This window comes from Papaver somniferum, chromosome 9 (assembly GCF_003573695.1).
Source record: "Papaver somniferum cultivar HN1 chromosome 9, ASM357369v1, whole genome shotgun sequence".
NCBI classification, from domain to species: domain Eukaryota; kingdom Viridiplantae; phylum Streptophyta; class Magnoliopsida; order Ranunculales; family Papaveraceae; genus Papaver; species Papaver somniferum.
The window spans coordinates 193,569,726-193,597,683 of NC_039366.1; the positions used below are offsets into that span (position 1 = coordinate 193,569,726).

The following is a 27,958-nucleotide window of genomic DNA, read 5'->3' on the forward strand; positions in this document are numbered from 1 at the left end:
ATTGTTGAGTTTGTCAGATTTTTTGTGTCATACTTTTAGAGAAAGTTGCTTTCACCATAGTCTACGATTTTGTATCTGTGTTAATTTTAAACATAAAAGTGTGATTATATTAGAGTTAAGAAAAGTCTGATATTAGTTCATTCTTTTGTAAACAACATAGATGTCTGTCAATTTAGGGTTAAAGCGTTTGTCTTTTCAGTAGTATTGTGTTTAGGATTTTCAGTGCAATTTATAATCACTTTATTTAAGCAAGCAGCAGGATTTGGTTCAACGGAACAATATACAGATCTAGCCTTGGGATGCCCGTGTCTAAATTATGCCATATTGGTACCCAATCGAGCAGCATGCAAGAGTTTGGGGGAATAAGACAATTTCGGTGGAGGGAAAGTTGAAGGTTTGATACTTAAATTTGTTGATCATCAACTATGACAGCGATGGGTACTTCAACAGCTTGGAATGATACACACACTTCTTTGGGTTTGCAAAAAGGGTTGCTTGAGAGATCAGTTTTTGCACCCGTAGGTACTCTTGTATTTGATTCAATTTTATGTACTTAGTTTTAAGTCTTCTTTATACAGAACTTTCTAATGTTTGAGTTGCAGATATTGAAAAAGCGGGGGTATAACAACCACACCCAATATTTCGCTTAGCAATCTGTATGGACAAACTCCAATATACTTTTATCAGAATCAACTAGACAGTTAGACTTAATCAATAAAAAAGTATATCAAAGATTTTTTATATCTCTATCTCTTGATTTAAATCTTACTCAAGCAGACTGCGAGTCTCGATTAAATACAAGAGATAAACTTGGATGGTACCAAAGACCAATATCCAAGAATCAATCAATATCAATCAACAACCAAAGGTCGGATTTCCAATTGATTAATTCAAACGCACAACCTGTGATATTTCAATTTTATAACAGAATTTAATGCGGAATAGAAATAACACAAACACCAAAATTTTGTTAACGAGGAAACCGCAAATGCAACAAAAAAAAACGGGACCTAGTCCAGATTGAACACCACATTGTATTAAGCCGCTACAGGCATTATCCTACTACAAACTAATTTCGGTCTGGACAGTAGTTGAACCCCAATCGATCTCACACTGATTCAAGGTACAGTTGCGCTCCTTACGTCTCTGATCCCAGCAGGATACTACACACTTGATTCCCTTAGCTGATCTCACCCACAACTAAGAGTTGCTACGACCCAAAGTCGAAGACTTTAATAAACAAATCTGTATCACACAGAAAAGTCTACAGAATAGATAAATCTGTCTCCCACATATAAACCCTACAAGTTTTGTTTTGTTTTTTGATAAATCAAGGTGAACATGAACCAATTGATAACCCAGACTTATATTCCCAAAGAACAACCTAGTATTATCAATAACCTCATAATAATCTTAATCGACGCGGCGAAAGAAGATATTGTGGAATCACAAACGATTCGACGAAGATGTTTGTGATTGTTTTTCTATCTTGCCTACGGAGATAATGATCTCAAGACAATCGTTACGATTGTACTCAACACGATAGAACCAACAAGATCAGATCACACAACTACGATAAAGTAGTAACAGTATGGCTTCACAATCCCAATGATGTTTTGAAGTCGTTAACCTGGTTTAGAGAATAAACCAAAGGTTAAAGGAGAATCGACACTAGATTACAACTAGTATCACATGTAAGGTTGGGGTGGGGATTATGTTAGTTACTAGAGTTCTCCCTTATATAATCTTTCAAATCAGGGTTTGCAATAAATTTTAGCTTAGTAACAAAGCATTCAATATTCACCGTTAGATGAAAACCTGATTAGATTCAAGCTAATATATTTCAATCGTTGGATCAAAAACTTAGATTGTTACACACAAATTAAATGTACAATTTTGGGTTTATGTAACTGTACCCAAACATGAACATTTGTTGGTTCAACAACAGTTAACCACGTGGTTATCCATATGAGCACTTTCATATCAACCATGTTCTTCTTCACCATAACTAGTTCAAATGACTCAAATGAACTAGTTATAGAGTTGTTCAATTGCAAGGAAATCTTATGTACTACACAGGACACAATTGAAGCAAAACCGATTTTATTCAGTCGAATCGGTTCATGAACTATATATCCACGGTTTGCAATTAGCATTCCTTGGTTAATATGAATAAGTTCACAGACAATCGTTGTTAGATATAACCTCCACAAGTTCGCGGAATTGAGTTCCCGGAGGGAGTTCACAAACTCCAGTAGAAATTCTCGGGTCGAGAACTTCCGCCAGTTCGCGGACTTATCTCACGCACTACTCCCGTTCTCTTGATCAACAAAGTTCGCAAACTTCGGTTCAAGAAACAAAGGACTTATACATATATGCGTTGTCACACAATGCTTATATCCATCATAGGTTATTTAACCTAAACTCTCATTTCAATTAATGAAACATTCTCAGAGGACGTTATATACTTGTTATTTACAAACTGTTATTCATCAGAGCAATTTCCAAGGTGATTGAAACATAGCATGACTTTCGTCACTAGGTAAAAATGAACTTGGTCAAAGCGAAAGCTTACCAACAAATATTTCGAGAAATAGATAGGCGACATAAACTCGACTCGAAATAACAAATGTGTATAATCAAAGTCTATATAGCAAAACGACTTTTGTCTCAGAATAGGAGATAGAGTAGATAGACTTTTGAGTGACAGATAAGTTCAAGTCTCCACATACCTTTTAGTCGATGAAGATCCACCAGTTCCTTGAGTAGTCCTTCGTCTTGTATGATGATCGCCTTGGAGTTCTTGAGCTCAACTACACTTCCTATCCTAGTCCAAGACTTAATTATATTGGACTAGAAATCAAGACTTATAGTTTTGATCACTAACATTGACAAACATGCTTGAAATAACAACGCATGCGAGTTCGACCGAGCAATGCTCTAACAGATATCTTAAGAACCAGCACAAGATGATACTTGGAAAGCACCAGGGCAGGTAACAATTAAATTGTTTTTTCAAGATTTTGATGCATGAATTCCTATCCGTTATTACAATATGAGACGTCATTAAAGAACCAGAGAATTAAAAAACCAAAAAACTGAGTTGGCTATTCTTCCTCAAAACGGACTGATTGGGCATATCCAAGAACGTCATGTGTTCCCTACATGTCATTATTACTTTACGTTTCCTACTTATATGAACCAGCAATCACTTTAAATATCTATCAGGGAAATAATAATATCTATGAGAGCTAAAAAGATGTGGCTAATATGTTGTAATTGGTAACTCGGTCCACGAAATCCTAAAATCCCTCGCAAGGTAAATGGTGGGAGCAGCATAAATTTTGACTGAATGGTTGTCTGATAGTTGAAACACTAGATTGGTTGATGTACAGATAAGAGTGAAATCGGGGCAGCATTGCTAAAGATGTCCCCAAATTTTGTAAGATTTATATAATGGGATGGTTAGAAAATATGATTTATTCTTACTTTAAAGCTGTGCAGTGGAATGATAAGAAATCTCCTTCTAACATTTTTTATATTTACCTTGAGCTTGATCCCTGTTTCAAACATGTCAAAGTGGCACATTTGATAGTTATGACTATAGCCAACTTCTTGACTCATTGGAGGAGAAAACGTATTAAGGTTGGGAGAGATAGATACAGGGATGCCGTGAACAAGGTGGATGGCGATTACAAGTAAGAACAATCACAACTCTTCTGCTTTTCTTTTTCTATTTTTTTCTTCATTCGATTGTCACCGACCCAACGGAAAATGAGAGCAATGATAATGTCTATAATTAACTCTTTGTTTTTCTCCATATTATGCGTGGACAACCGGCTCTGCTGCCACTGGACATGCAGTTGCACAGTACGCAGAGGTATTATGACAAAAAATGCATCAAGTATATATGCCAAGAAACTCAAGAAACCCAAATTATGATCAACTTAGATCACAGATAATAAATTGTTGGGGATTTTAATAAAGTGCCATACTTTCAATTTCATGTTTAAGAAGATGCCACCGTTTTTTTCAGAATTTATTTAATAACACATATTTGACCTTTTCCATCCAAAAAAACTGTTCACATCAGTTAGTGCATAGGTGGACGTTATCCATCTTAGTAAAAGACATCTACGCCCTCAAATCTTCCCAATACAACTGAGTTAAATCAATACAACTCTAAAAGATGATTACTACAATGTACAAAGCCATGAGAACATGTCGTATGGAAACAACTCCTCTTAAAGCTTGGGCTAGACCCAGACGAACACAATCAGAAGGCAAAAAATACGTTGCCAAATTTCCATCTCCTCTTAAAGTCATAAACATTCACCATTCAGTCCTCTTTGAACATCATCTTTTCTGGTTCAACTGGTCTTGAAACTCCATCAACTGCTCGGTATTTTGAACCCAATTCTGCTTGCAGTTTTCGGATACAAACTCAACCCATCACCCTTCAAATGCGTCGACAAATCTCAAGTATTTGTAACATTCCCTTGACTGATATTTGGCAACAAGTTAAGATCAGACCCACATGTGACATAAAATCAAATTTTATATTATGTTCTAATTAGAAAAAAAAATCCATACAAAGAACTAATACAGAACGGTTCATGCATCCAATCCAATGAGTGAGGAGATTGTTGCGCAAAAACCAAAGATGTACTGTAGTTTTGAGCTGATCATTTCCTATGGAGTAAATGGGGAAAATCAAGTTCTCACAAATAAATTGAGTAAATGGGAAACACAATTAGGCCCTTAAACTGTCACGTCTGTACATTCCTACAAATCAAAATTTGGTTGTATTTACATGAATGGGTCCATACAAAAACATACCTTCAAATACTAAATCAAGCACCATCAACTGATACTTGACAATTTTGCAATATCAACTGCGAGCTCCTGAGGTGAGCTATGCTTAACATCCACATAATATGCAAAACGTAATCAATCTTATTATTAAATTTAAGAAAACTCAAATTCGTTAAGAACCCTAACTGACAAAAATATAAAATTAGCATTCAGAAACCTAATTATGAATTCACCTTCAAAGAAACATGCATGTATCAAATTAACATAAACCCATCATCTCAATTTGGGGTTTTTTAAATAAACAATTACGAATTTGATGAATCATTCATCAAACAGTAAATATAAAGAATCACAACAACTGAGATTTTCTCTATTTTTAAGCAATTAATTGGAATCTGATTTTGAAATTTCAGAACCTGGTTGATGTTTAAGTATATAATGGTGTTGATAAGAAATTAGGGCTAAGATTGGAGTTTCTTCTGCATATTTTCTTCTCGTGATAGATGAAAACTACATGAGCAGCAGCGGCGGCAGTAGAAGAGAGGAAGAGGAAGACGGGTTTTCTTATTTACTGGTGGGCTACTAAATTTGTGATAAGTATAATTCAAGGGTAAGTATGTAAAGTGCCACAGATTTCTCGACCAAGTAAACAAAAAAAGACCAAACATGTGGGTCCAGACGGATAAGTTAACGACAGTGGCATTTTATAAATTTTGAAAAAAACAATGGCACTTTCTTAAACCGGAAATTGGAAGTGTGGCGGTTTGTTAAAATCCTCAATCTTCACCAGAATGAAATGAAGATGACTAAGGGTATTTTTGTAACTTTATTCATTTTAATACCCCTAGTCCTTCAAATGGGTCTTTTTAAAATTGGGTATACCCGAATCTCGATAGGATTTTGATCGACAAAACCTTAATTTTTATAGCTTAAGCCAAGGTAAGAAAATTTCGCCACATTATAGCTGAGCGATGATGACCTAAAGTGGTCGGCCTTCGGTATAATATGGCTAAACCAAGCGTAACGCACTACCACGATGCCTGTCCAGGCTGTCCTTGAATGTTGCACATGAACATCGTCCCGCAAATATAGTTTGTACTGAAATTCCAAACCCACGCCAGCGAACTAGACATGGAAAGGGGCCAAGGTTGCAAACTGACAGCGTGATTCATTTGTGTACGGCTTGTCCGTCCTGATTGACAAATTAGGTAGAGATTTCATTGAGAGTCGTGCTTGAATCGAAAAACGCAACTAAATCTCGTACTTTCCGCAAAATCTTGGTTTAAATAATAATTAGGTGAACTTAAAAGGACACAATACTTTATTATTAAATCTATCGTCCCTTTCTATAATTAGTTACAAAAATAAAATCCTTTATAATAATAATAATAATACCTTCAACAAATTCCATTCATTCATTCATTCATCTGAGAGTGAAAAAAATGGAGTGCCAATTTCCTTAGCAAAAAAATCACCAATCTAAAAACCCTAATTCCTTTTTTGTTTGTCTTCTGCAAAACCCTGATTTGTTGTTCCAAGAAAAATGGGGGAAGAAGAAGATGAACAGAAGAAGAAGATGATGAGGAAACCAATCCCACCATACATGAAAGCAATATCAGGATCAGTAGGAGGCATAGTTGAAGCATGTTGTTTGCAACCAATAGATGTGATAAAAACAAGATTGCAATTAGATAGAAGTGGTGTTTACAAAGGGATATCACATTGTGGTAATACTGTTATAAAGACAGAAGGTGTTAGAGCATTATGGAAAGGATTAACACCATTTGCTACTCATTTAACCCTCAAATATGCACTTAGAATGGGTTCTAATGCTATGTTCCAAACTGCATTCAAAGATAGAGATACCGGGAAGCTTAGTTATCAAGGGAGATTGATGTCTGGGTTTGGTGCTGGTGTTCTTGAAGCTCTTGTTATTGTTACACCATTTGAGGTTAGTACTTTTAAATTACTTGTTTGATTTTGAATTTTAGTGTCTTTGTTGTGAATTGGATTGATTTTGTAAAAATTCACTGTGTTCTTCTCAGCCTGCATTGTGTTAGAATTCTCTCTAGAATGAAAAATGTTACACTGTTTGAGGTTGGTATTCAAATATTTTTGAGGTTTTCTTTTTTGTTGTTTGATTTTGAATTATAGACACTTTCTAGTGGTGCCTATTTCACTATTAGCTTAGTTTTGTGGACTTTGATATTCAATATTACTGCTTGGTGTAGAAAAATATCCACTTTGGCGTAAAAAGTTGGAGTCTTGTCTGTTTAACACAATGTGGTCACTTGTTTTGTATTGATAAAAATTGTAGCTTTTGTGAATAGTACTTCAAATCACACTCTTAGGTTTTGATGACATTGAGCTTAACGAGAGCTATTGGGATAGTGATCAAAAGCTAAGTATTTGGGATAAACACGTTTATAAAACTGTTTCAAGAAACTGTCCGGGTTGTTGGACTGCTGCAACTGTTTCAGCTGTTCCTTGGGCAACTGTTGGCGTTGCTCTTCCTTGGGAAACTCAAGCTAGTACTTGCAGCAATTTTCTGTGCAGGAGGTTTAGCTGTAGGAGGAACTTGTAACTTTTTCTCCCTCTATGGAAATTTCTTCCAGCCGTGTTGTTGCTAACTCTATGTAACAGCTCTTGAAACAGCTATTGGTACCTGCTGCTCATGGCCAAAGAGTGTAATTGCAAAATTTTGAGGATATTATTGGAATAGGTTTAAGATTCTACTACACTTCATGAGCAGATTTGTTATAGACTATTTGCAAAGTTTAAGGATTCTAAAAGATCTTTTTAGAAGATTCTAGATGCGAAAAAGGATACCAGGTCCAGCACTATGGACGTTAGCTGAATTCAGTGGTAAACGTATTTAAAAGGCAGAGGTAAGTTTCAGCTAGACCTTCGCAAAGACTATTCACTATTCAGTAAAAATACTCTAAACATGTCGCAGATATTTTATATCATTTAGAGTGTCGAGGCAAATTGTCATATCTAAGAGCAATGTATGCTACAGAGAGATAATTGACAATCAAATAAATGATATGATGGGTAGGTAAATCTTAAGTTGCTGCTAATGAGTATATAGTTATTACAGTGAAAACCCAGTACAGGGAGCTCCATTGGATTTCAGGTCAACAGCTTACTGGGTCATTTATCTGTCTGGCTGCATTTCAGAAAAAAATTAATAAATTTGCACTCTTGTAGACTGCAAGTTGTAGTTTTACTAAGTACATGGGTCTATGTGAGCAGTTCTGGCTATTTAAATGGCGCAGTATGCTAACCTTATAGAGGAAGCACTCATGGTCACAATTAGAAGAACAACTGTATCAGCACAGATGTCGGTAACACCTTCATTAATAGCTGCTGGTACACTGTTTGAGGTTAGTATTCAAATATTTTTTAGGGTTTTTCTTTGTTGTTTGATTTTGAATTGTAGACCCTTTATGGTGGTGCCACTTTCAGTATCAGCTTTCATATGTGGACTTTGATGTTCTATATTACTGCTTGGTGTAGAAAAATACCGTCAAGCCACTTTGGCGTTAAGCGCTGGAGTCTTGTTTGCTTAAGACGATGTGGTTACTTGTTTAGCATGTTGCTAACCTCATTTCTTGAGATTGTGAGATGATTAGTCAACTCTATCGATAGTGGCAACTGTAACCTTATGGCCTTAGATAGTGGCCTTAGTCAACTGTAACCTTATGGCCTTAGATAGTGGCAAGGATATCAATCTCTAAAAGTGGAACAATCAATTAAAGGTCTCAATGTGGACAGTGAACACCATGGGGTCTATGTTTGGACATGAAAATGATGAACTTGCTTGTGAATTGGATTTACAATGTAACAGTATCTATAAAGTCCTAAATTTTATGAGGGTTTGATGAAATATCATTGTTTCTAGCTCGTTTTCTATGAATTGAACAACTACCACCAGACAATTGCTCGTGTATCTTTTGTCATGACGATTGTTCAGTTCATTGCAAATGTGAGCTAGCCTAGAATGTTGTTTCTGTAATTTAGAACCGGGTTCAATTCCCCCTTGGTGTTAGAGTTTAAACATATCATTGAAGACTTTACTGACCTTCCAAAAAAATTAAAGAAAGGACATGGTATGTGTATGTATACATACAAGGCTCTTGTTATACGAGTTAATGATAACGATACCGATACCATATTGTTAGCAGATCATAGTAGTGCTGTACTTGATTCTCATTCATAGGGTCCAGTAAAATTGGCAGGATAAGCCTCAATTACACTCATTATCTACACTAGTGACCTATTCTTATGCTAATTGTTGTTGTATATTGTGCTCTCTCTTCCTGTAATGTTCTCTTATACCAGTCACGTGACATTCACAACCAGTGATTACATTGTCATCTTTGATTTTGAAATGAAAGATACAAAAAATAAGTGCTTAGTCGTTGCTTGCAGGTGGTGAAGATTAGATTGCAGCAGCAGAAAGGACTAAGCCCTGAGCTCCTCAAGTACAAAGGACCTGTACACTGTGCAACCACTATCGTTCGTCAAGAAGGCATCCTCGGGCTCTGGGCAGGGGCTGCACCAACTGTTATGCGAAATGGAACAAACCAGGCAGCCATGTTCACAGCCAAGAACACTATAGATGTGATTTTATGGAAAAAGCATGAAGGGGATGGGAAGGTAATCCAGCCATGGCAGTCCATGGTATCAGGGTTCTTAGCTGGAACTGTAGGTCCTGTATGCACTGGACCGTTTGATGTCGTGAAAACAAGGCTGATGGCTCAAAGTCGTTCTGCAAATGATGTGAAGTATACTGGCATGGTCCACGCCATCAGAACCATATTCCAAGAAGAAGGTTTGCGTGCTTTGTGGAAAGGGTTGCTGCCTCGGCTCATGAGGATTCCACCTGGTCAGGCCATCATGTGGACTGTGGCTGACCAAGTGACCGGCTTTTATGAGAAGAGATACAACTAGCATGCTCCCTTGTAAGTCCTCATCAAGAACACATCTGCTTTTCTTGTGTGTTTTTTTTTCTGGCTCCCAACTTACTGTCAATCTCCGAAATAGGACGTTTTTTCTTTTAAACTCTTCTGTTAGCTTTCCGTTCAGCTAAATTAATCCAGGACAGGATTCCACCTCGAGGGAAGAAACCATCTAGAAGATATTAGGTTGCATATATTGTGAATCCCCCAACTATTCTTTGCTTGTATAATGAAATGCAGGGCTAAATGTTGATGCCAATTCTTGTTTGCGTAGAACAAAAGGGTACACAGTTGTTTATGTTCATATATATAGTGCACCATCAAGTCTGACTTAACTGTGGTAGCAGAGAGTTTGGAATTTAGCTGATAAGTTGGCACAGTTCTCTTCGACGAAATTTAGTTTCAAGTGTTTGTAATTTCTTTTATAGTTTTTATGGCAAATTGAGTCTTTTGAAAATGCTTCTCCTAGTAGATCTCCATTTACAGGAAGTACTGCTATGCTGGATATACAGGGCACTCAGCTACCTAAACCCTTGGCTGATCTGTTAATATAACATTTAGGATTATAAAATTTCATTTTGCTTGGTGACTGGCTCTTTCCTGATCCGCTACAGTCAGTTTTCGTTTCTGTCAATTGTACTTCTGGGGATAATGCAGTTGTCTTTGCATCCTCCAATAACATAATTCATGCATACCATCCAATTTCTCAGGAATCAAATCTTTTTGTTGCTAGTGTATCCTAATAGACCAATTGCACCGCTCCACCGACCAAACAAACTATTTATATATATGATCTGCAGCTCTTTCTGCCTCTTTCTTTGTAAGTGAGATCATATCATTCCAAAAGACTTGTTCCACCCATATCATCGTATCAACTTCATGTCTGTGTAGATATTATTGTAATAATATACATATTGTTATCACGTTTACAACTCGGTTCAAAAACTTATTTTATGTCATTCCACTGCATGGGATTTGGCTGAATTCGAGCAATGTGCTCTTACTGAAAAAGCACGTCCTCTGTAGATCAAAATTACCTTCATTGCCTAGAAGTTCTTTCTTAGTTGTTCTCTAACTCAACCGATCCATCTGGATCTTACTCATTACGTCTGAATCTGACTCATTAGATCTTACTCAAACATTATAAAGCAGTAAAATTATAAAAAAAATTTTGAACCTAGTGAGATTTGTGCCAAACGGTACCTGAATCAGTAGCTCCGAGTCAGAAATCAGAAAAATGAAAAAACAAGTGATTTAACATCAAACTCGAGCCGAGTCAGATTAAGATTGCAAGTCAGATCCAAACAAAAAGGTGCAAGCCTGGCAAACTTTTCAAACAATTACATCCAGATGACATTTGATTGGTAAATTTGAGTCATGCATATAAGGAGGTTGTAGACAGTTTCCGACCATAATTGCCATCGGAGTCGTGCATACAGTGACAAGCAGTTCGTAAGACGGTTTCCGACCAAATTTGCCATTGAAAACTTTCCTGATCTAGCTAGTTAGTAAGCATCTAGCTCTAATCCCGCCAAGATGGGTTGTGAAGTTGGTTGACGTGAAGCAGACTACTTGTCTAAAAACCTTGCAGTTTAGCTTAGTTTAGACACATACAGCTACCCATACTCCGTAATACCGTCTAGATGCTTGGTTGGACATACGAAAAAAAAAGCGATAATATCTTCAAAGATTGTTAGTTGTTGACTAGTTTAGTAGTTCCACTTGCATGATCAGTTACTACCAATAACACCTTAAATTTAGGTAAGAATTGACGTTTAGTCCCAAAGTTACTGGATTTGGGACGCTTTAGTCCACTCATCTCAGGCCTAGTACTCTCTAGTCCAAATAAACCCCGCTTGCAACAGTTTAATCCAAACATGGACGAGTTAGTCCAAAACCCATCCACGATCCCGATTTTCTGGACTGTCTATATTCCGTAACTAACCTTGAGTCGATTTCATATATATGCGCAGTTTTGGATTTGAAATCGAAAGTTTAGGATCTCAAACTTGAACTCAAGATAGGAATCTTGTCTGAGAAGAATTTTGGAGGCGATTTAACAGTTTCAGAGAGAATTTGGCATAATTCATCGTTTCTTCCACATAATTCAATTTCAGCTTACTGGTGAATTGTTTTGAAATTGATATATTTTTATGTCAAATTTTGAATTCAGGACAAATTCTTCAACATAGTTACAGATCGATCTTGATATAAATTTCAAAGGTGATTTAACAGATTCTTAGATGTTTAGTTGGATTTGATCGTTTCTGCAGCAGAATTCAACTTCAGGTTAGTTTTCTTTTTGCTTCATTGTTGAATTTCTTTTTTGATATTTAGTTTTTTTGATTTTGTGAGGTGATTTTATGAGTTGATGATATGAATTCGATCTGTTACACCTTATTATTTGTATGTTCTTGATTTTATTTTTGTTATTAGCTTTTGATTTTGATTACTGTTTTTTGATGATGATTTTTAGTTTTATGATGCATGTTATGAAATCGAACTAATATTAGATCGTAAGCTTATGATTTATTCAATTATGTTGTTCAAGTAAGATTCTTAAGCTTAATCGATGGAGTATTTGATTTAGTTTTACTGTTATTTGATTTTCTGGATTCTATTAAATGTGTACTTTCCTGTACACTGTTTAAGTTTTACGTTATTCAAATCTGAAATTGTGATTTGAAGCTTCAAATGTTTATTATCGTTTGTTTTGTAATATGTAGGGGTATCAAATATGTCTGAGAAGGTTATCCATGCTGTTTTGTGTCATGGTGAGCATTCTGCTGCTTTTCCTGTTAATAGTTTGACAACTGTTGATGAATTGAAGCATTTTGCATGCAAGCATTGGAGGTCTTTGTCTCCTGTGAGTATACGTTTCATCTATTTGGATACTCATCAATTAGTTTTTGTACAAGGTGATATACAAGTGCAAGGTTTGATTGCTCTTGTTATTCTTATTAAGAATGAAGATTTCTATTTGAATGTTGACGTGATTTGGAATCATACTTCTCGTTCTAATTCTCGTTGTAGTACTAGTTCTATTTCTATTACTTCAAATTCTTGTGTAACTGATAGTCCTAAGATGGTAAGGGTGGTAGATCATGATGCAGACCAGGCCAAGCCTACGATTTGCAATGAATGGATTTATGTTTTTGACAAAGTTGGCAGAGAATTTATGGGTGGTGTTAAAGCTGTTAGAATTGCGGTTGATAAGTACAAGATGGCTACTGGTCACAAGATTATTATTCTTAAAAATGACAAGACTCGTTTTACTGCAAAGTGCGCAGAAAATGATTGTGGTTGGAGGATTCACTTTGGGCCTGTCAATGGTGACATTTCTCGGTTCGTGCTGAAAGATTCTAATGTTATTCACATGTTAGTGTTGATCATATTATTCCACAATACGGATTCATGTTTTTAGGCTTTTATATGTAGACTTGTTTTAGGTGTACATTGTGGTACACATTTCTTGTTGTTGGCTTTTTAAGTGGCACATTTTGCAGATTACATATTCTTGGTGTAAATTACATATTCTTAATTGTTATGTGTTTTCTTTTTGCATATGTGATGTTGGTTTTGAGATCTTATTAGGTGTAGATTATGGTGCACATTACTTATTCTAGTTTTTTTTTGTAGTTGTGGTGTTGGTTTGAGGTTGAAGAGTCCTACGGTGACAACCAAGTTAGTCAAGCATCTGATCGCTGAAAATATACAGGGTGATCCTAGTCTAAAACCCAGACAGATCATGTCACTTTTTAAGAAGACTTATGGGTCCAATATTAAGTATCATCATGCCCGTAGAGGGAAAGAAGCTGTATTTGAAGAACAGTTTGGTGATGATGAGAAGTCGTATAGTGATTTAAGTTGGTATGTCAAAGCAATTGAAGAAAATAATCCTGATAGCTATGTGAAGTTTGAAGTTGAGGATGGAACCAGCATATTTCAGAGGATATTCATTTGTTTCGGTGCTTGCAAGCATAGCTATAGGTATCTCAGGCCCATGATTTACTTGGACGCTACTTTTCTTACTGGTAGATTTAGGGGTACTTTGATGGCTGCAACATGTGTTAATGGAGACAATGGTTTTTATCCCTTTGCTTTTTCTCTTGTTTCTTCTGAAAACAAAGACAAAGGGTTTTGGTTTCTGGAGAATCTTAAACAAGTTGTCGATGGTCGTCAGATGGTTTTCCTTAGTGATCGTCATGAAGGACTTTTGCAGGGCATTCCAAGAATGTTTCCTAATTCATTTCACAGCTATTGCTTTTAACACATCAAGTGCAATCTCCCCAGTGGATCGGGTGATGCAAATTCAAAGGTTGTTATTGATTTGTTTTACAAAGCTGCTTACTCTTACACATCAGCTAACTTTGAAGAAGTTTTGAGGGCCATGCATGCAATTGGATGTGGACATGTTGCTAATTATATCAGGACTATTCCAAAGGAGAAATGGGCAAATGCATTTTTCCCTATATGCAGATATAGTGCTCACTCTCCAACTCTTTCCGAGTCGTTCAACAACTGGATTCTTGATTTCAAAAAGCTGCCTGCTTTTGCTCTTCTTGATGCGATACGGTTAGTTTTATGTTTAGTCTTCCATTCATTAATTTTTCTTTGATGTGTACATCTTCCCTTCTACACATGTTTATCTGTCTACATTATCGCACACATGTATTTGCTTGATCTGTAGATACTCTTACACATGTTTTATCTATGATTCTGCAACTGTGTGTACATTGTTGTACACATGGATTTCCTTAATGTGTACATTGTTGTACACATGGTTTATCTGTATTCCTTGTAGATCATGTTTTGATTTTATGTTTTGTGTTTTTACTATGTCAGTTTGAAGGTTATGAAATTGAATTCTATGAGAAGGGTAAAAGGTCTAGAAACTTTCAACACCAGGCTCACTCCCACATTTGAGGCTTTACAAAAGGAAAACATCGACATTGGTCGTACTTGGACTGTTACTGAGTCCATGGAAAGATTGTATGAAGTCGCATCACCCCGGACTCATTCTGTAGATCTATTGCAGAAAACTTGTACATGTCACAAGTGGCGAGTTAATGGTTTTCCTTGCGCACATGCTTGTAGTGCAATTCAAGCTACGAGGGAGGATATCTATTCATTTGTTGAGCCATACTTCACCACTGAAAGGTACAACAAGACATACCAGGAGATCATCTTGCCAATCCCCAATTATGATAAGCCACAGGCTTATGATCCCAGTGATAGGATTATTGTTCTTATTCCTGTTCCTCCACCTGGTAGACGGAAAGCACAGCGTTTCAAGAATGCTTGGGAGAAGCAAAAGAGACCTATGATGTGCACAAAGTGCTTCACCCTTGGTCACCACAACAGAGCTTCATGCCCCATGCTTTGATGCTTTTTACTATGTTTAATTTGTTAAAAAGATTCTATGTTTTTGATTTTTACTTTTGGTAATGTCTTTTCATTTTTCTAGGCGTGGATAATTAGTTTCAGTAGCTGTGTACCATTATGTACACCTTCATGTGCACTTCCGTTTCCTTACCTGTCTTTTTTACAAGTGTACCATTATGTACACCTTTACATACAACAGATGCTACTACTCTATTTTTTTAATGATATTCCATGTTTTTCACTTCTGTATAATTGCTACTTTTTTTATGTTGCTACTAATGCATGTTCAATTCTATGTTTAGTGTTTCAGTTCTATGTTTTCAGTTCTGCAGGTATATGTGTACCATTATGTACACCTTACAGTACCATTATAAATCTCTGCTGTGTCAGTAAATGTGCACAATCATGTACACCTTAATTTTTTTACTAACCTGTAATATACACCTTAGTATTGACACAAGTATACTTTCAACACATGCATATCGTAACTAATAAAAGATTAATTCAAGGTCTTTATAGTATACTTTGAAAAGTGTACTGATAAAAAGATTGATTATCTGGACATAAAAAACGTTAGAAACAATTCAGAAAGTTAATCTTGTATAATGAAACTTAAAAACTCTTCTTCCTCCTCAACGGATTCTTTTCCATACTCAGGCGCAACTGCTTGTACTCTTCATCCTTTGCTACATCCCACACCTTTTCATAAAAACCAAATTTTTTCAGCATCTTTGCCACCAATTTTGATCTCATTTGCTGACAAATGTCTTCGTCCCTCTTCTGATCTCTTTCGATACTCTTTATCTTCTTCATACTTCGTTTCATAAAGTAACAAGTGTACAGGAGGCAGTCTGGATTTATTCCTTGTGAAGGGTATTGCATGATGTTTATTTCGTGCGGTTCTATAGGTGTGTCACCCTTTAGTGCTCTCTTATTATTGAGTTCCAGTTGTACCACATTTGCCAGTTGTTGTGCATCATCTTTATAGTCCTCATTTGAGTGCAAGGAGTTGTACCACTTCCACTCTTCAGCTCTGAAATCAAACTTCAAAAATGACCAGTGAACTCCTACTGCCAGTTGTATTGTAGAGTGATTAACGGGGATTAAAAGAACTTCCAGGTTGTCAGGCATGTACCGTATGAAATCAACCACAAGGTTTTGTACAATGCTCATGATATTGTTCTTCACATAGTACTGCAGTCAATAATTTGTTGGAAAATAAAATGAATTAGGTACACCTAAATCAGACCAGAAAACTAACAAGCATGTACACTATTACATATCAAACAGATGTATCCATGACGTATAATACAGGTGTATAACTATCTACACACCTAAATAAAATATAAAAATCAAGCATGGATGTACATCTATGTCCACACCTAAAGAAATCTACAAACACATAGAACACTCCATGTCAATTAGGTGTTCAACTATGGGTTGAGAAACTTACACATGTTGTAGGACTCATTATTTCACATCTCATGTACTTTTGATCACCTGGATGAAGAAAGCTATCTCTTTTAATTTCTCTGCAACGTTGATGGACATAGAACTGCAGTACCTCTTGGTCCAAATATTTGTTGAACATCAGTTCACGAAGTACTTTTCCCACAATCAGAATTTGTTCCCTGACTGTTGGATCTTCGAGTTTTGTTAGTTCCCAAGCTACAGAGCTGCAGAATCATAAAGGAAATGTTAACATGGTGTACATAGTGGTGCACTTACCTTTTTTTCAATAAGATTCAATCATTCTTATAGTGCAAGATGCTGTTTGTGAACTTACGTCAGGCTTGCGTAGTTGAAGAATTTCTATACCCTTTTTTTGTCTTGTCCTGGTTCTATGGCATGGTATAGTGGTGATTGGCGAATATCTGGCAGTGGGAGACGAGGATGGTACTGATTTTCCTTTCTCTTTAGTGGTGCAGGATAACCTGGTTCTTCTTCCTATTTTTGGATCCCCTTTCCTTTTTGATCCACTTTCATCCTAACTTGTCTGGTTTTACCCTCGGCGGTGAAATCAGGATCTAGTTTTTTCTTTGCAACTCTCTTTGGTGGTGTTTTGGACAACTTGCCAGCTGCTTTTGTCCTCAACATCTCTGCTTCATTCATCTTCCCTGCTCTTACCTTTGCTGGTGGTGTCTTCTGCTCCTGTACTTCTTGATTGCTAAAAAATTCATCTTTATGTTGTTGGATGAACTGCACAGCTTCAGCAACGATCATTTCTTGTACATCTTCATTGGATAATGATTTGTGCGATGACTTTTCTATTGGATCTTCTTGGCTCAACATTGAAAAGCTTGGACAATCGTGGATCAGGGTTGCCATCTTTACCTTCACTTCAGATGGTGCCATTCTGTAACAACCTTTCTCAAGCTTTATGAACACAGTTTCAGACAAGTTATCTAGAAGGTCCTAAATTGATGTATAAGTCCCATTCTCTGTTTCTTCTCCTTGTGTGAGAAAAAACACATCTTCTTCAACCGGCAACATGCATTTAGGGTCCAGCTGAGATATGGCTTGAGATGCAATTATCGCAGCTTCATCAATTTCATATGTTTGAGTGGTATTTCTGACATCCTGGTTATCAAGGTCCATCTGGTCTTGTTGATCTTCATTTTTCTGTGGCATAGAAGTGCTGTAAAAAAATTCATTTTTGTTAGGTTGTACAAAGTTGTACACTATTGTACACACACACACAAGAAATCACTAAGGTGTACATCTTAGTACACATATACATAAAATGAAATGAATTTTGAGTTGAGATCAATTTCTTTATACCTAGGCTTGTTAGCAGTTTCAGACTCAACTTCTTTGTCATATTCACTTCCATCCTCCATATACTTTTTTTTCATTTCCCTCATTGGGCTTTGATGAAGGAGAGCTAAAAGATGCAAGTTTTGAGAAAAGTTATGAGTTTTTAGCATACTGGTGTACAACTATGTACACACATAAAGAATATAAAAATAAATGACTTGAATATTTGATAAAAGTGATATTATACCTTGGCTTTTTAGGAGTTTCGGATGGAACTTTGTTCTTTTCGGATTCAGTTCTATCCTCCTCATCACCACCCTCCTCCTCCTCATCATCATCATCACTATCATCATGTATATCACCACATTTCTCACATTTCTCATCATCATTACCTTTCTCACCTTCCTCCTCCTCCTGGTCATCATCATCACGTTCATCCTCTCTTTTTAATTCTTTGTTAAATGAAATGATTTCTTGCAAGGTGTCAACAAATAAATCAACAAGATCCTTATCATTTTCCACATTCCTCGGATCAGCTGCATGAATTTTTTTGATTTTTTCTTCAATGAAGCTAACAAGCTTTTCATGTTTAACCTGCAAGTCAGAAAGCTCTTCCAATGCTTCATCTCTTTGCTGTAGTGCTATGTACAGCTTTCTCTTCAGTGCATCTGTGCTATTTTGTTGCCTATTTTTCTGTACTCATCCAAGATCTGTTGTTGTTCATCACTGCATATTTTTACCCATTCTGGTTGCATCTGAAAATATGCCAAAGTATCAATATGGATAACAAGTGTACATCTTTTTACACCTGTGTTACAGGTGTATATTGTTTTACACATGACAAAATTTTGAATTTTGTCACCATTCTGTACACCTTATCAAGGTGTATATTAATGTACACATCTAGGAAGAAATCACTATCATAAGAAAGTTATCGAGTTACCTTTTTCATAGATTCATTAATGGCTTTCTCGATTGTATTGCTGATGTCACTTATTACCCACCTTAGAAACCTAGAGAAACCTTGTTCATTGCTTGGCGTCATGCTGTTGTTATGTTCAGAAAACCAGTACTGCATTGACAAACAGGTAAAGAGTCAGAAATGTGATAGGACCCAACAAATATATGCATGAAGCGAAGCATGTAAATTGGTACAACTTAAAGCTGGTGTAAAACAATGTACACATGTAAACTCACCAACAGGTAAACCATACAACCATTTACTTTAAGTAGTGACATGACATGTTTCCTAATGCTATCCATTAGATATTTATGTATATGAACTAGCCAGTTGGTTTTCTTCATTCTATCCAATGATTCAAAGTAGTGAGCAAAATGACTCTTGGTAAGTGCACTCCCATTTGCTGTGGTAAAAAAACAGTGATGCACAGGTACATCCCAAACAACACTACCAAGTCCTCAGCATTTCTTTCAATCTCTCTATCCAACTTTGGTTTTAACTTCATTATACGCAAGATTTCATTCTCCACATCTAGTTTCCCCAACTTAGTTGGATCCTTCAGTTTCATTCGGGTTATCAGTGAACCATATCTCATCTCAGCTTGAGTTTTGGTACTTTCTCCTTCTACAGGTTCTGATTCCACCATAGGTAACCCAAAAATTAAAACCAAGTCTTCTGGCATACTTTCTACTTCCACATACTGTTTCTCCTCGGCAGTATTGAAAACGAAAACATTTTCCCCTGAATTATCATGGCGGAATTGGTTCACAACCTTCAAGATTGAGTCTGGATTCTTGAACCACACATCTCTCTTCTTCTGCTTTTTCTTCTCTGACTTTTCCTCCTCTTTCTTTTCAGCTTTCTTGTAAACAAAGACATCTAATATAGGCCAAAAAGGGCTCTCCTTTTGCTTCTCTAACTGAAAGTATGTGAACCAGAATTTTTCACAATCCTTTTTCCTTACTTCTCCATCTTCCTCAAGGTACTTGTTCACAAACTCATTGATTGCATGAAAACCTGATCTATAAGGTTTGTTTGTATCTACGAAAATAGACAAATGAGAGTAAGAAAAGAGAAGCATAACACATGATACTCATACAAAAATACTGGTGTACAAACCAGTGCACTTCTACAAAAACATCTTTAAACTACACATAATATGCCATGAATCACTGCAACAACATGGCGGTGTACAGATTTGTACACATATACAAGAAATCTCATAAAAATTGCTCAAAATCAGACATGGCGTGAAATAAAACACCACAACATCATTGAGGTGTACTAGTATGTACACATATACAAGAAATCTCACAAAAATTGCTCAAAAATTGACACAACTGGACTTGAATTGTTACCTTTTTTTTGTTGAACAGATGTTGAAGGCTTTGAAGTCTTTGAAGGCTTCGAAGGTTTTGAAGTCTTTGATTTCTTCTTAGGTGGTAAAGTTTTTGAAGTCCCTGGTACTGAAATTGATGTTGAATCTTGTAAATCTCTCTTCGATCTTGTCCTTGGTACTGCAACTGATGGAGTTGGGGAGGAAATTGATATTGAATCTTTTAATGCTGACTTTGATCTTGTTCTTGGTGATGTTGATTTTTGAATTTCTTCTATAGTTGATGTTGAATCTTTCGATGTTGGTGTTGTTTTTGTCTTTGAAACAACTTTTTTTCCTTTCAACATTATGTTTGAAACCCCCACTAATCTTGTTATACTCTGCAAAACTGTAAAATGTGGAATTAAATCAACAAAACATGTTGGTGTACAGATTTTTACACAACAACAGCATGTATCACCAAAATCTTCTCAAAATTAAACATTACATTCTTTAATCCTTGCAACAACATGCTTGTGTACAGATATGTACACAACAACAATAGGTATCACCAAAATCTTCTCAAAATCAACAAAACATGCTGGTGTACATATCTGTACACAACAACAATAGGTATCACCAAAATCTTCTTAAAATCAAACAGTGCATGCTTTCAATCCCTGCAACAACATGCTGGTGTAAATATTTTTACACAACAACATGTATCACCAAAATCTTCTCAAAATCAAACAGTACATGCTTTAAATCCCTGCAACAGCATGCTTGTGTAAAGATTTTTACACAACAATAATAGTATCACCAAAATCTTATCAAAATCAACAAAACATGCTTTCAATCCTTACAGCATGTTCGTGTACAGATCTGTACACAACGACAATAGGTATCACCAAAATTTTCTCAAAATCAACAAAACATGTTGTTAGATTGTTACCTTTGGCTCTTTTAACAGATGTTGAAGCTTCTTTAGTCTTTGTTGCTGGTGATTTTCTACTTTCTTCTACAGCAACTTCTGGTACAACAATTTCTGTTAATCAAACTGATGTTACTGGTACTGAAGTTACATAATCATAGATGTTACTGGTACTGCAGTTATGGAGGTTTTTGATTATGAAGATTTTAGGGATTTGATTTTATGTTCTATCTCTCAGTTAGGTTAAAAATGTTTTGTGATTTTTTATTCGGTTTTGAATTTTTTCTTCAGTTTTTGTTTTCAGTTTTTTATTATTTTGAATTAACGTGTCGCCTCCACATTCACTGCGTCAGTTACATTTGAAGTTTTCATTCGCCCCACGTGTGGATTGTGAAAAGCGTGCGAAGGAGAAGGGGGTCATTACACATTTTCTGGACTGATCTGTATCTTGTTGGATCGGGATGGACTAAACCGTTCCTTTATAGGCGTTTTTGGACTGAACTGTATTTTTCCCTAAATTTAGTTTGTTTTCTTGCCATATTTTATCATGCCACAAACAAATTATGCGGCTCCTTAAATCCCGATTGGTTTGGCACAAATAAAGCCTTCTCGAAGTGAACTCCTGGATATCACATGTACAATTGTATAAAACAACTGAATCTCCCATTTTGTCCTATATAACAGCTGCATACAATGTTAAGAACTTACCATGATTAGCGCAAGCACGAATTAGACGAGGCAGAAGAAGCTGAGGATCTCGCACTGACATGCAATTAAACAAGATTATCTGGCCATAAGTTGAAACGAAGCTCAGTACATGATTGCAAATTAGTGGTAGAAATTATTAAGTAAGTAAATGATAGAATACATTTGTGAAATATAATCGTAAACAAGTCTGTACAAAGAAGCAGTCTTGCCTTAGGAGCTATATGGTTGACATGAACATTAAACGATGGTTTTCAAAGTACCAAAGTCAAGATAAGGCAAAAGGGCTCGATTTCGTGATCTTACCTGTGTGGAATCTATCCTTGGAAAATCATTGGGTCCCTTAAGTGCAATATTTGAACTCTCACAAGGTTGTTTCTGGAAATATATGTAACAAGAATCGTAATAATTGAGGAGAGAATACTTAGCTCAAACCTACGCTTGACTGATGTTCCTGAAGATGCACAGAAAAACGGTAGAGGCACGTATATGATACGCTGTCCTAAAGGAAATATCGCCTTCTACTCCTCTGAGATGCTATAGCAGTTGGCGAGTCACCTCCAGGATACAGCTACTGATAGTATTCCTTAATGTAGCATACAAAGAAAGTACTCTAAGAGCTTGGCAGAGATGTATGAAGAATTGAAATAGTTACAGTGAAAACTAAAACAATAGCAGAGAAGAACAAGAGAAGAAGAAAATGGTTTCTTCTCTACTGTGTGTATACAACTAAGCTGAAAACTACTCTCTTATATAGTGTTTATGTCGTTATAAACAAGAGGGAAACCCCTGCAAAGAACCCATGTATATGACACAAATACTGGTAATGTTTGGTTAAAAAACAGTGCAAGATAAAGAAATGTTTTTGTCAGGCGTAGAGCAGTGTGTGCTTTTGTCAGAAAACAGGTTCAGTAAACAGCTTTTGCTTTTGTCAGTCAGTCAAAAGCATGTGAAGCCAAGCCAAACACGTACAGACAAGGAGTAAGATTCTTTTACATGTGTGGAAAACACGTACCAAAAGTTTCAGCAAAAAGATAGGATTTAATGAACCCACACCCGGACCCGACCGGACGGACGACGGCAGCGTGCGTGCTTCGGTGCGAAGCACCGCATGTACGGGAAAGGCAACCTTGCCCTAGTCTAGGTCTTCTCCCTCACACAAAAGTGTGTTGACCCAAGGCCATGCCCTTTTAGCCAATTCTATGGTATTTAAGTCTAAAACTCTTTAGATTTTAGTCTATGTGGGACTATTGTTTTATCTATTAAAAATGAAAAAATAACTAGTGGGCAATAGGTCTAGGGATCAAATCATAGTAAAAACAGTTTTTTTTTCTAACAATCCCCCACATAAATGACAAAACATATCGACGAAATACGAGAAAACAGAATACATCAATATTAGGCTAAGGTGTCCCAGAGATTGAACCTTAACTTAGTGAGAAGTTACCGGAACTGCTTTTTGTTACGGTGAACACAATGTCTTGAACCGTCAACAATGAATGCAATTCATAAATAACAACCACACTTTGATGTCTCCAAGAAAAAGCTGCCAAGCTCTTGTCGTTGTGCCCGTTTTGGCCGTGGGCTAAATCCCGGACTTAATGAATGTCTCTAGAGAAAAAATCTCAAATTCTCATAGGAAGCGGCCCCACTTCCAACATCCACATAGGTGAGTCCATTAAGAGTGTCCTGCCACACCCCGCTTTAAGCAAAGCCATGAAACTCATTAAGATCTTGACAGATCATCCTAACTCATGCAGGCAGCACTATTATACGGTTACATCATAGGGAGGGGCTAAGATAGTGCTCTCTCGACATCACCAACAAAATTAGTTGTCTCATTGAACCTTGATCTTGGAGCTCCATTCACAAGGTTGAGTGTCCTTCAAAGGCGATTTATTATATGAGCTTGAGTCCCATCCCCTTCGATGTGGATCTAACTACCTCTCTAGATAACCCTTTCGTCAAAGGATCTGCAATATTCTCTTTAGACCGCACAAAGTCTACAGAGATGATACCAGTAGAGAGTAGTTGTTTCATTGTCTTGTGTATTCTTTGAAGATGTATAGACTTTCCGTTGTATACACCATTCTTTGCGCATCCAATAGTGGCAGGCCCGGAAGGTGTATAGAATTAAGCGTAATAAAACGGGGGCCTACAGTAATACCGCAAGTGCACGGTCGTCGGTTGTAGCTCGTGCAAGTACGGGTCGATCCACAGAGATCGGGTGTGTTTTGGAGTGTTTAGCTAATTGGGTTCCTAAATTGCTATTGGGCTATGAAGCCTTTTGGCTTAAATTGGGCTTTGAGTACTAATGGGTTTGTTCACAATAAAATGAACTGAGCTTGGGCTCAGTTGGTCTTTGAAGTGCAAATGGGCTTTGGCCTTAAACTTAGGCTTTTGTTTAAGCCTGAATTGGATTGGGCCTTAATGAATTTGGGCTTTGGTCTTAAACAACTGGGCTTTGGTTAAGCCCACAGTTGACTGAATTGGGCTTCAGTTTGAGTGGCCTTTGCTTGGCTGCAGGAGTAGCAAGTCTGCACAGCAGCTGCAGGAGAAGAAGTGGCAGCAGCTTGGCAGCAGGCTTGGCAGCAACAACAGCAACAACAGCTTGGCAGCAGCCTTGGCAGAGGAAGAGAGCAATGCAGCAGCAGTGGAGCTGCAGCAGACAAGGCAAAGAAGAAAATGCACAGCAGGAGAAAAGCAATGCAGCAGCAGCACAAGTGCTGCACAGCAGCTGCAGGGCACAAGCAACAGCAACAGCAGCTGCAACAGAATGTACAAGATGACTGCACAAGCAATAGAATGCAGCAAGAATAACAAGGCAGAGGCAGTGGAATAAGAGAAATGCAACAGAGTTGCAGCAAGCCAAAAGAAGTAGCAGCAATAGAAGTAGATCAGCAAATAAACATGGAAGTAAAACAGTGACAGAAACAAAGAACAAAGCAACTACAAGCATAAAACAGTGCAGGATGAACCAAGGCCTAAGCCAAGGGCAGGGGTGATAAAGAAACTGAAATGAAACAAGGCTAGACTAAGGCATTCAGGAGGTATACTAAAAGAATGGGAAGAGAACTAGCTTGCTATGAGCACTAGTTTCTCCCAAAGCTCAATCAACACTGCAACCTAAGCATACACAAGGAATGGCAAGAAAATCAGCTTGCTATGAGCACTGATTTCTTCCATTGCACAATTAGTTCAAAGCATCACAGATACCTAGCCTAGCATTCCATCAATTGTGACAGCAAATTAAACACAACATTACACAAACATTACATGGCAGTGAGCAACAACACATGTTAACAGGACAAATGTAACAGGAATGAATTGGAAATCAAACATGAAATTAAACAAGCACATAACATTAACAGAACATAACATAAGCACATTTAACAGTGACAAAGCAAGAAATTAAAACATACACATTTAACTGAAATTGAACTGAAACATGAACTGAGCTGAAACTGAAAATTAACAGGACATGAAAGTCCTGGATGTTGGCTACTCCAAACATAAAGTTTCTCACACTACACCCATTCTCTATTTATAGCTCACAAACACAATTTCCCTAAATACCTAAATTAGGGTTCTTCCCCAAAAATCAGTTGAATTAGGTTTACCTAATTTATTTGAAATTGATCCTTGAAATCGTCGACCCATGCTTTGTAATTGCTCCCTGACCTCTTCTCATGCGCCAATTGCAACTCTAGGTTACCTAATTCATCAATTTTTTCACGCCTAGGGTTTCAGGCAGAGAAGCGTGAAAAAAATGAGGAAATAGGGAACTAGAGGGCTAGGGGGGAGATGGGTTTTGGTTGTTGGGTGATAGGGTGATGATGGTGGAGGTGTGGTGGTGGCAGTGAGTTGGTGGCAGAGGTGGAGAAGATGGTGGTGTACGGTGGTTCTCTGCTGTGGAGATGATGGAGGAGAGGTCGACTGAGTTTGGGGTAGGGGGTGTGTTTGGTTAGCTGGTATAGGTTCGGTTGCTAGGGTGTGAGGCGGGCGTATCGAGTTTGATGTTCTGCGACGCTGAGTCACTGGATGCGAAGCTGGTAGGTAGATCGGACGGTGATGTGAAGTGAAGCTTGTAGCGACCGTCAGATTTTTTGATACAACGAAGTTAACGGCTTTAGATGGGGTTAGGTGTTGTAGTGTAAGGCGGAGATATCAAACGTTGATGAACAGCAAGAGAGCGACCGTTGGATTCAACTACCATCTAATCTGAAGGCTTGAAATTTCAGCGCTGTGGTGCTTGGCAGAGACTTCAGATTTTGATGCTCTATGAAGGAGCGACCGTCGGATGCTCCTGAGAACTGATCTGATGGCTGAGAAAGGAGGCGCTTTTGTGTGTAGAAAATGAGGTTGTGCGCACCATTCTTTGCGGCTTCCTTGCGTAATTTCTCCCGGCTTTTCACTACTTTTCTGCTCTTTTCGCTCCGCGACTCATCCGAACTTTATTTATTACCTAAAAATGCAAAATTAATTAATAAAAATATTTATTCTTGAAAACAATGAAAATACAGAATATGGGATAAAATGTAGAATTAATGCATAAAAGATGAGTTAAAATGCCAACAAAAAGGGATAAATATATACAATATTTGGCACTCATCAAATACCCCCAAACCTGAATTTTACTTGTCCTCAAGTAAAACAAAACTAAGGAAATCCTAACTATACCACTGTCGCTGGTCTCTCGAATGCATTTAGCGTATGCACTAAGCCTTTTAAACCACTAAGTGTCCCTAGTGGACGAGTTGAAGTCTCGTGAAGGTTTACCAGAGGTGTGCCTACAAAACCTAAGGACAAAATATAAGCTCAGATTCCATCAAATGTGACATGTGCAAAACAGTTAAGCTCACAGCAAAATGGAGATGTCAATCTAGCTATCGAAGGCACAATCCTAGCATTGATAACAAATAAGGACATGTGATAAGAGTGTAAAGTGTATCTACACATGTGTAAAGAAAGATCTGAAGTTATGACTACTAATCACCAAGAGATAGTTTCTCAGGCTAAGAACTGAGGTCGAAATCTAGCTAGCTGTCCGGACTTTACGAGAATTGTGAATGAGTTGGAGGTATTTCACAATTTCTCGCGTTGTACATCAATGGCATACACCCTCCTTGCTTATTACAACGAAACAACAAAAGATGACTATTTACATGACTCTTATTTACATTGACTATTCTCTTTTTATTTTTGGAACAAGAGATGATGGAATTGATAAATACTTGATTTTTTTTGTATTTTTCTGATATTTTTTTCTGAATATATACATCGTTTTTTTTTTTTTTACAAGGAAACACTTTTGATACATATACAAAAGGAAACAAAAAATTACATGACACTTTGCAAGAGGTAGCCCTTTTTGATGCACCCAGTTAAATTCGATAGTTGTCTTTCTTAATGTAACCTCCATCTTCTATCCCAACCAACCAAAGAACAAGCTAGTCAAGTTTCGTTCAGTATTCTAAAGTGATTGGCAATCGTAACTTCCTATCAAACACCTTGAAGATCGAGGCCATACATGTATTGGTAGATCGTGCGCGTGCAAATTTCTTATCACTATGTGAATTGTGCTAGAATCAGGGTGCCTAAATATCTAGACTAAGACTCCTAATAAAAATACATATTTGCACAAGAGTCAACATTTCAAGGTAAATGAGCTCCATTTTTTATGATTTTTCATTTTTTTTTTTTGAATTTTTATTTTTTTAATTTTTTTGGAATTTTTCAATTTTTTCAAAAAGAAGAAGGAGTTTGTTTTCAATTATGGCAAATTATCATGGCATCTACTCTATACCCCCAAACCTAAACTAAACATTGTCCTCAATGTTTCAAAATATGGAAAGAATTAAAATGCAACATATGGAAAGGGACATGCTGAGTAGAGTAAAAGGAGAGAGAATACCCGATTTCGGCGAAAGCAGAATTAAAACTCCGTTATTCAAGGCAAACAATCCAACATATTTCAGCCGAGATCATATTGGATTAGCAAAATATATACAAAAGGAACAAAAGGGTTTTTAAAATTTTAGAAGTTTTATCTACTGGATTATATACAAAAAAATTCACCATACACTAACAATCTAAAGAGTTGAGGATCAACCCAAAAGACAAAG

The 27,958-nt window shown here is 36.9% G+C and overlaps 3 protein-coding genes across 3 annotated transcripts; 2 read left to right on the forward strand and 1 right to left on the reverse strand.

The window, feature by feature from the left end:
* Positions 1 to 6,213: 6,213 nt before the first annotated feature.
* LOC113307646 (mitochondrial succinate-fumarate transporter 1-like) lies at positions 6,214 to 10,087 on the forward strand. Its single transcript, XM_026556096.1, has 2 exons — positions 6,214 to 6,766; positions 9,250 to 10,087. The coding sequence occupies exons 1-2, from the start codon at positions 6,359 to 6,361 to the stop codon at positions 9,769 to 9,771; spliced, it is 930 nt and encodes a 309-aa protein (XP_026411881.1). The 5' UTR covers positions 6,214 to 6,358; the 3' UTR covers positions 9,772 to 10,087.
* A 4,673-nt stretch (positions 10,088 to 14,760) lies between these two features.
* Positions 14,761 to 15,165, forward strand: LOC113313035. Its single transcript, XM_026561761.1, has one exon. It carries the CDS (start codon positions 14,761 to 14,763, stop codon positions 15,163 to 15,165), a length of 405 nt encoding a protein of 134 aa, XP_026417546.1.
* A 2,414-nt stretch (positions 15,166 to 17,579) lies between these two features.
* On the reverse strand, positions 17,580 to 21,897 carry LOC113313036 (glutamic acid-rich protein-like). Its single transcript, XM_026561762.1, has 6 exons — positions 21,837 to 21,897; positions 21,150 to 21,242; positions 19,334 to 19,923; positions 18,865 to 18,993; positions 18,169 to 18,614; positions 17,580 to 17,802 (listed from the first exon to the last, which is right to left on the reverse strand). Exons 1-6 carry the CDS (start codon positions 21,895 to 21,897, stop codon positions 17,580 to 17,582), a joined length of 1,542 nt encoding a protein of 513 aa, XP_026417547.1.
* Between the last annotated feature and the right edge of the window lie 6,061 nt (positions 21,898 to 27,958).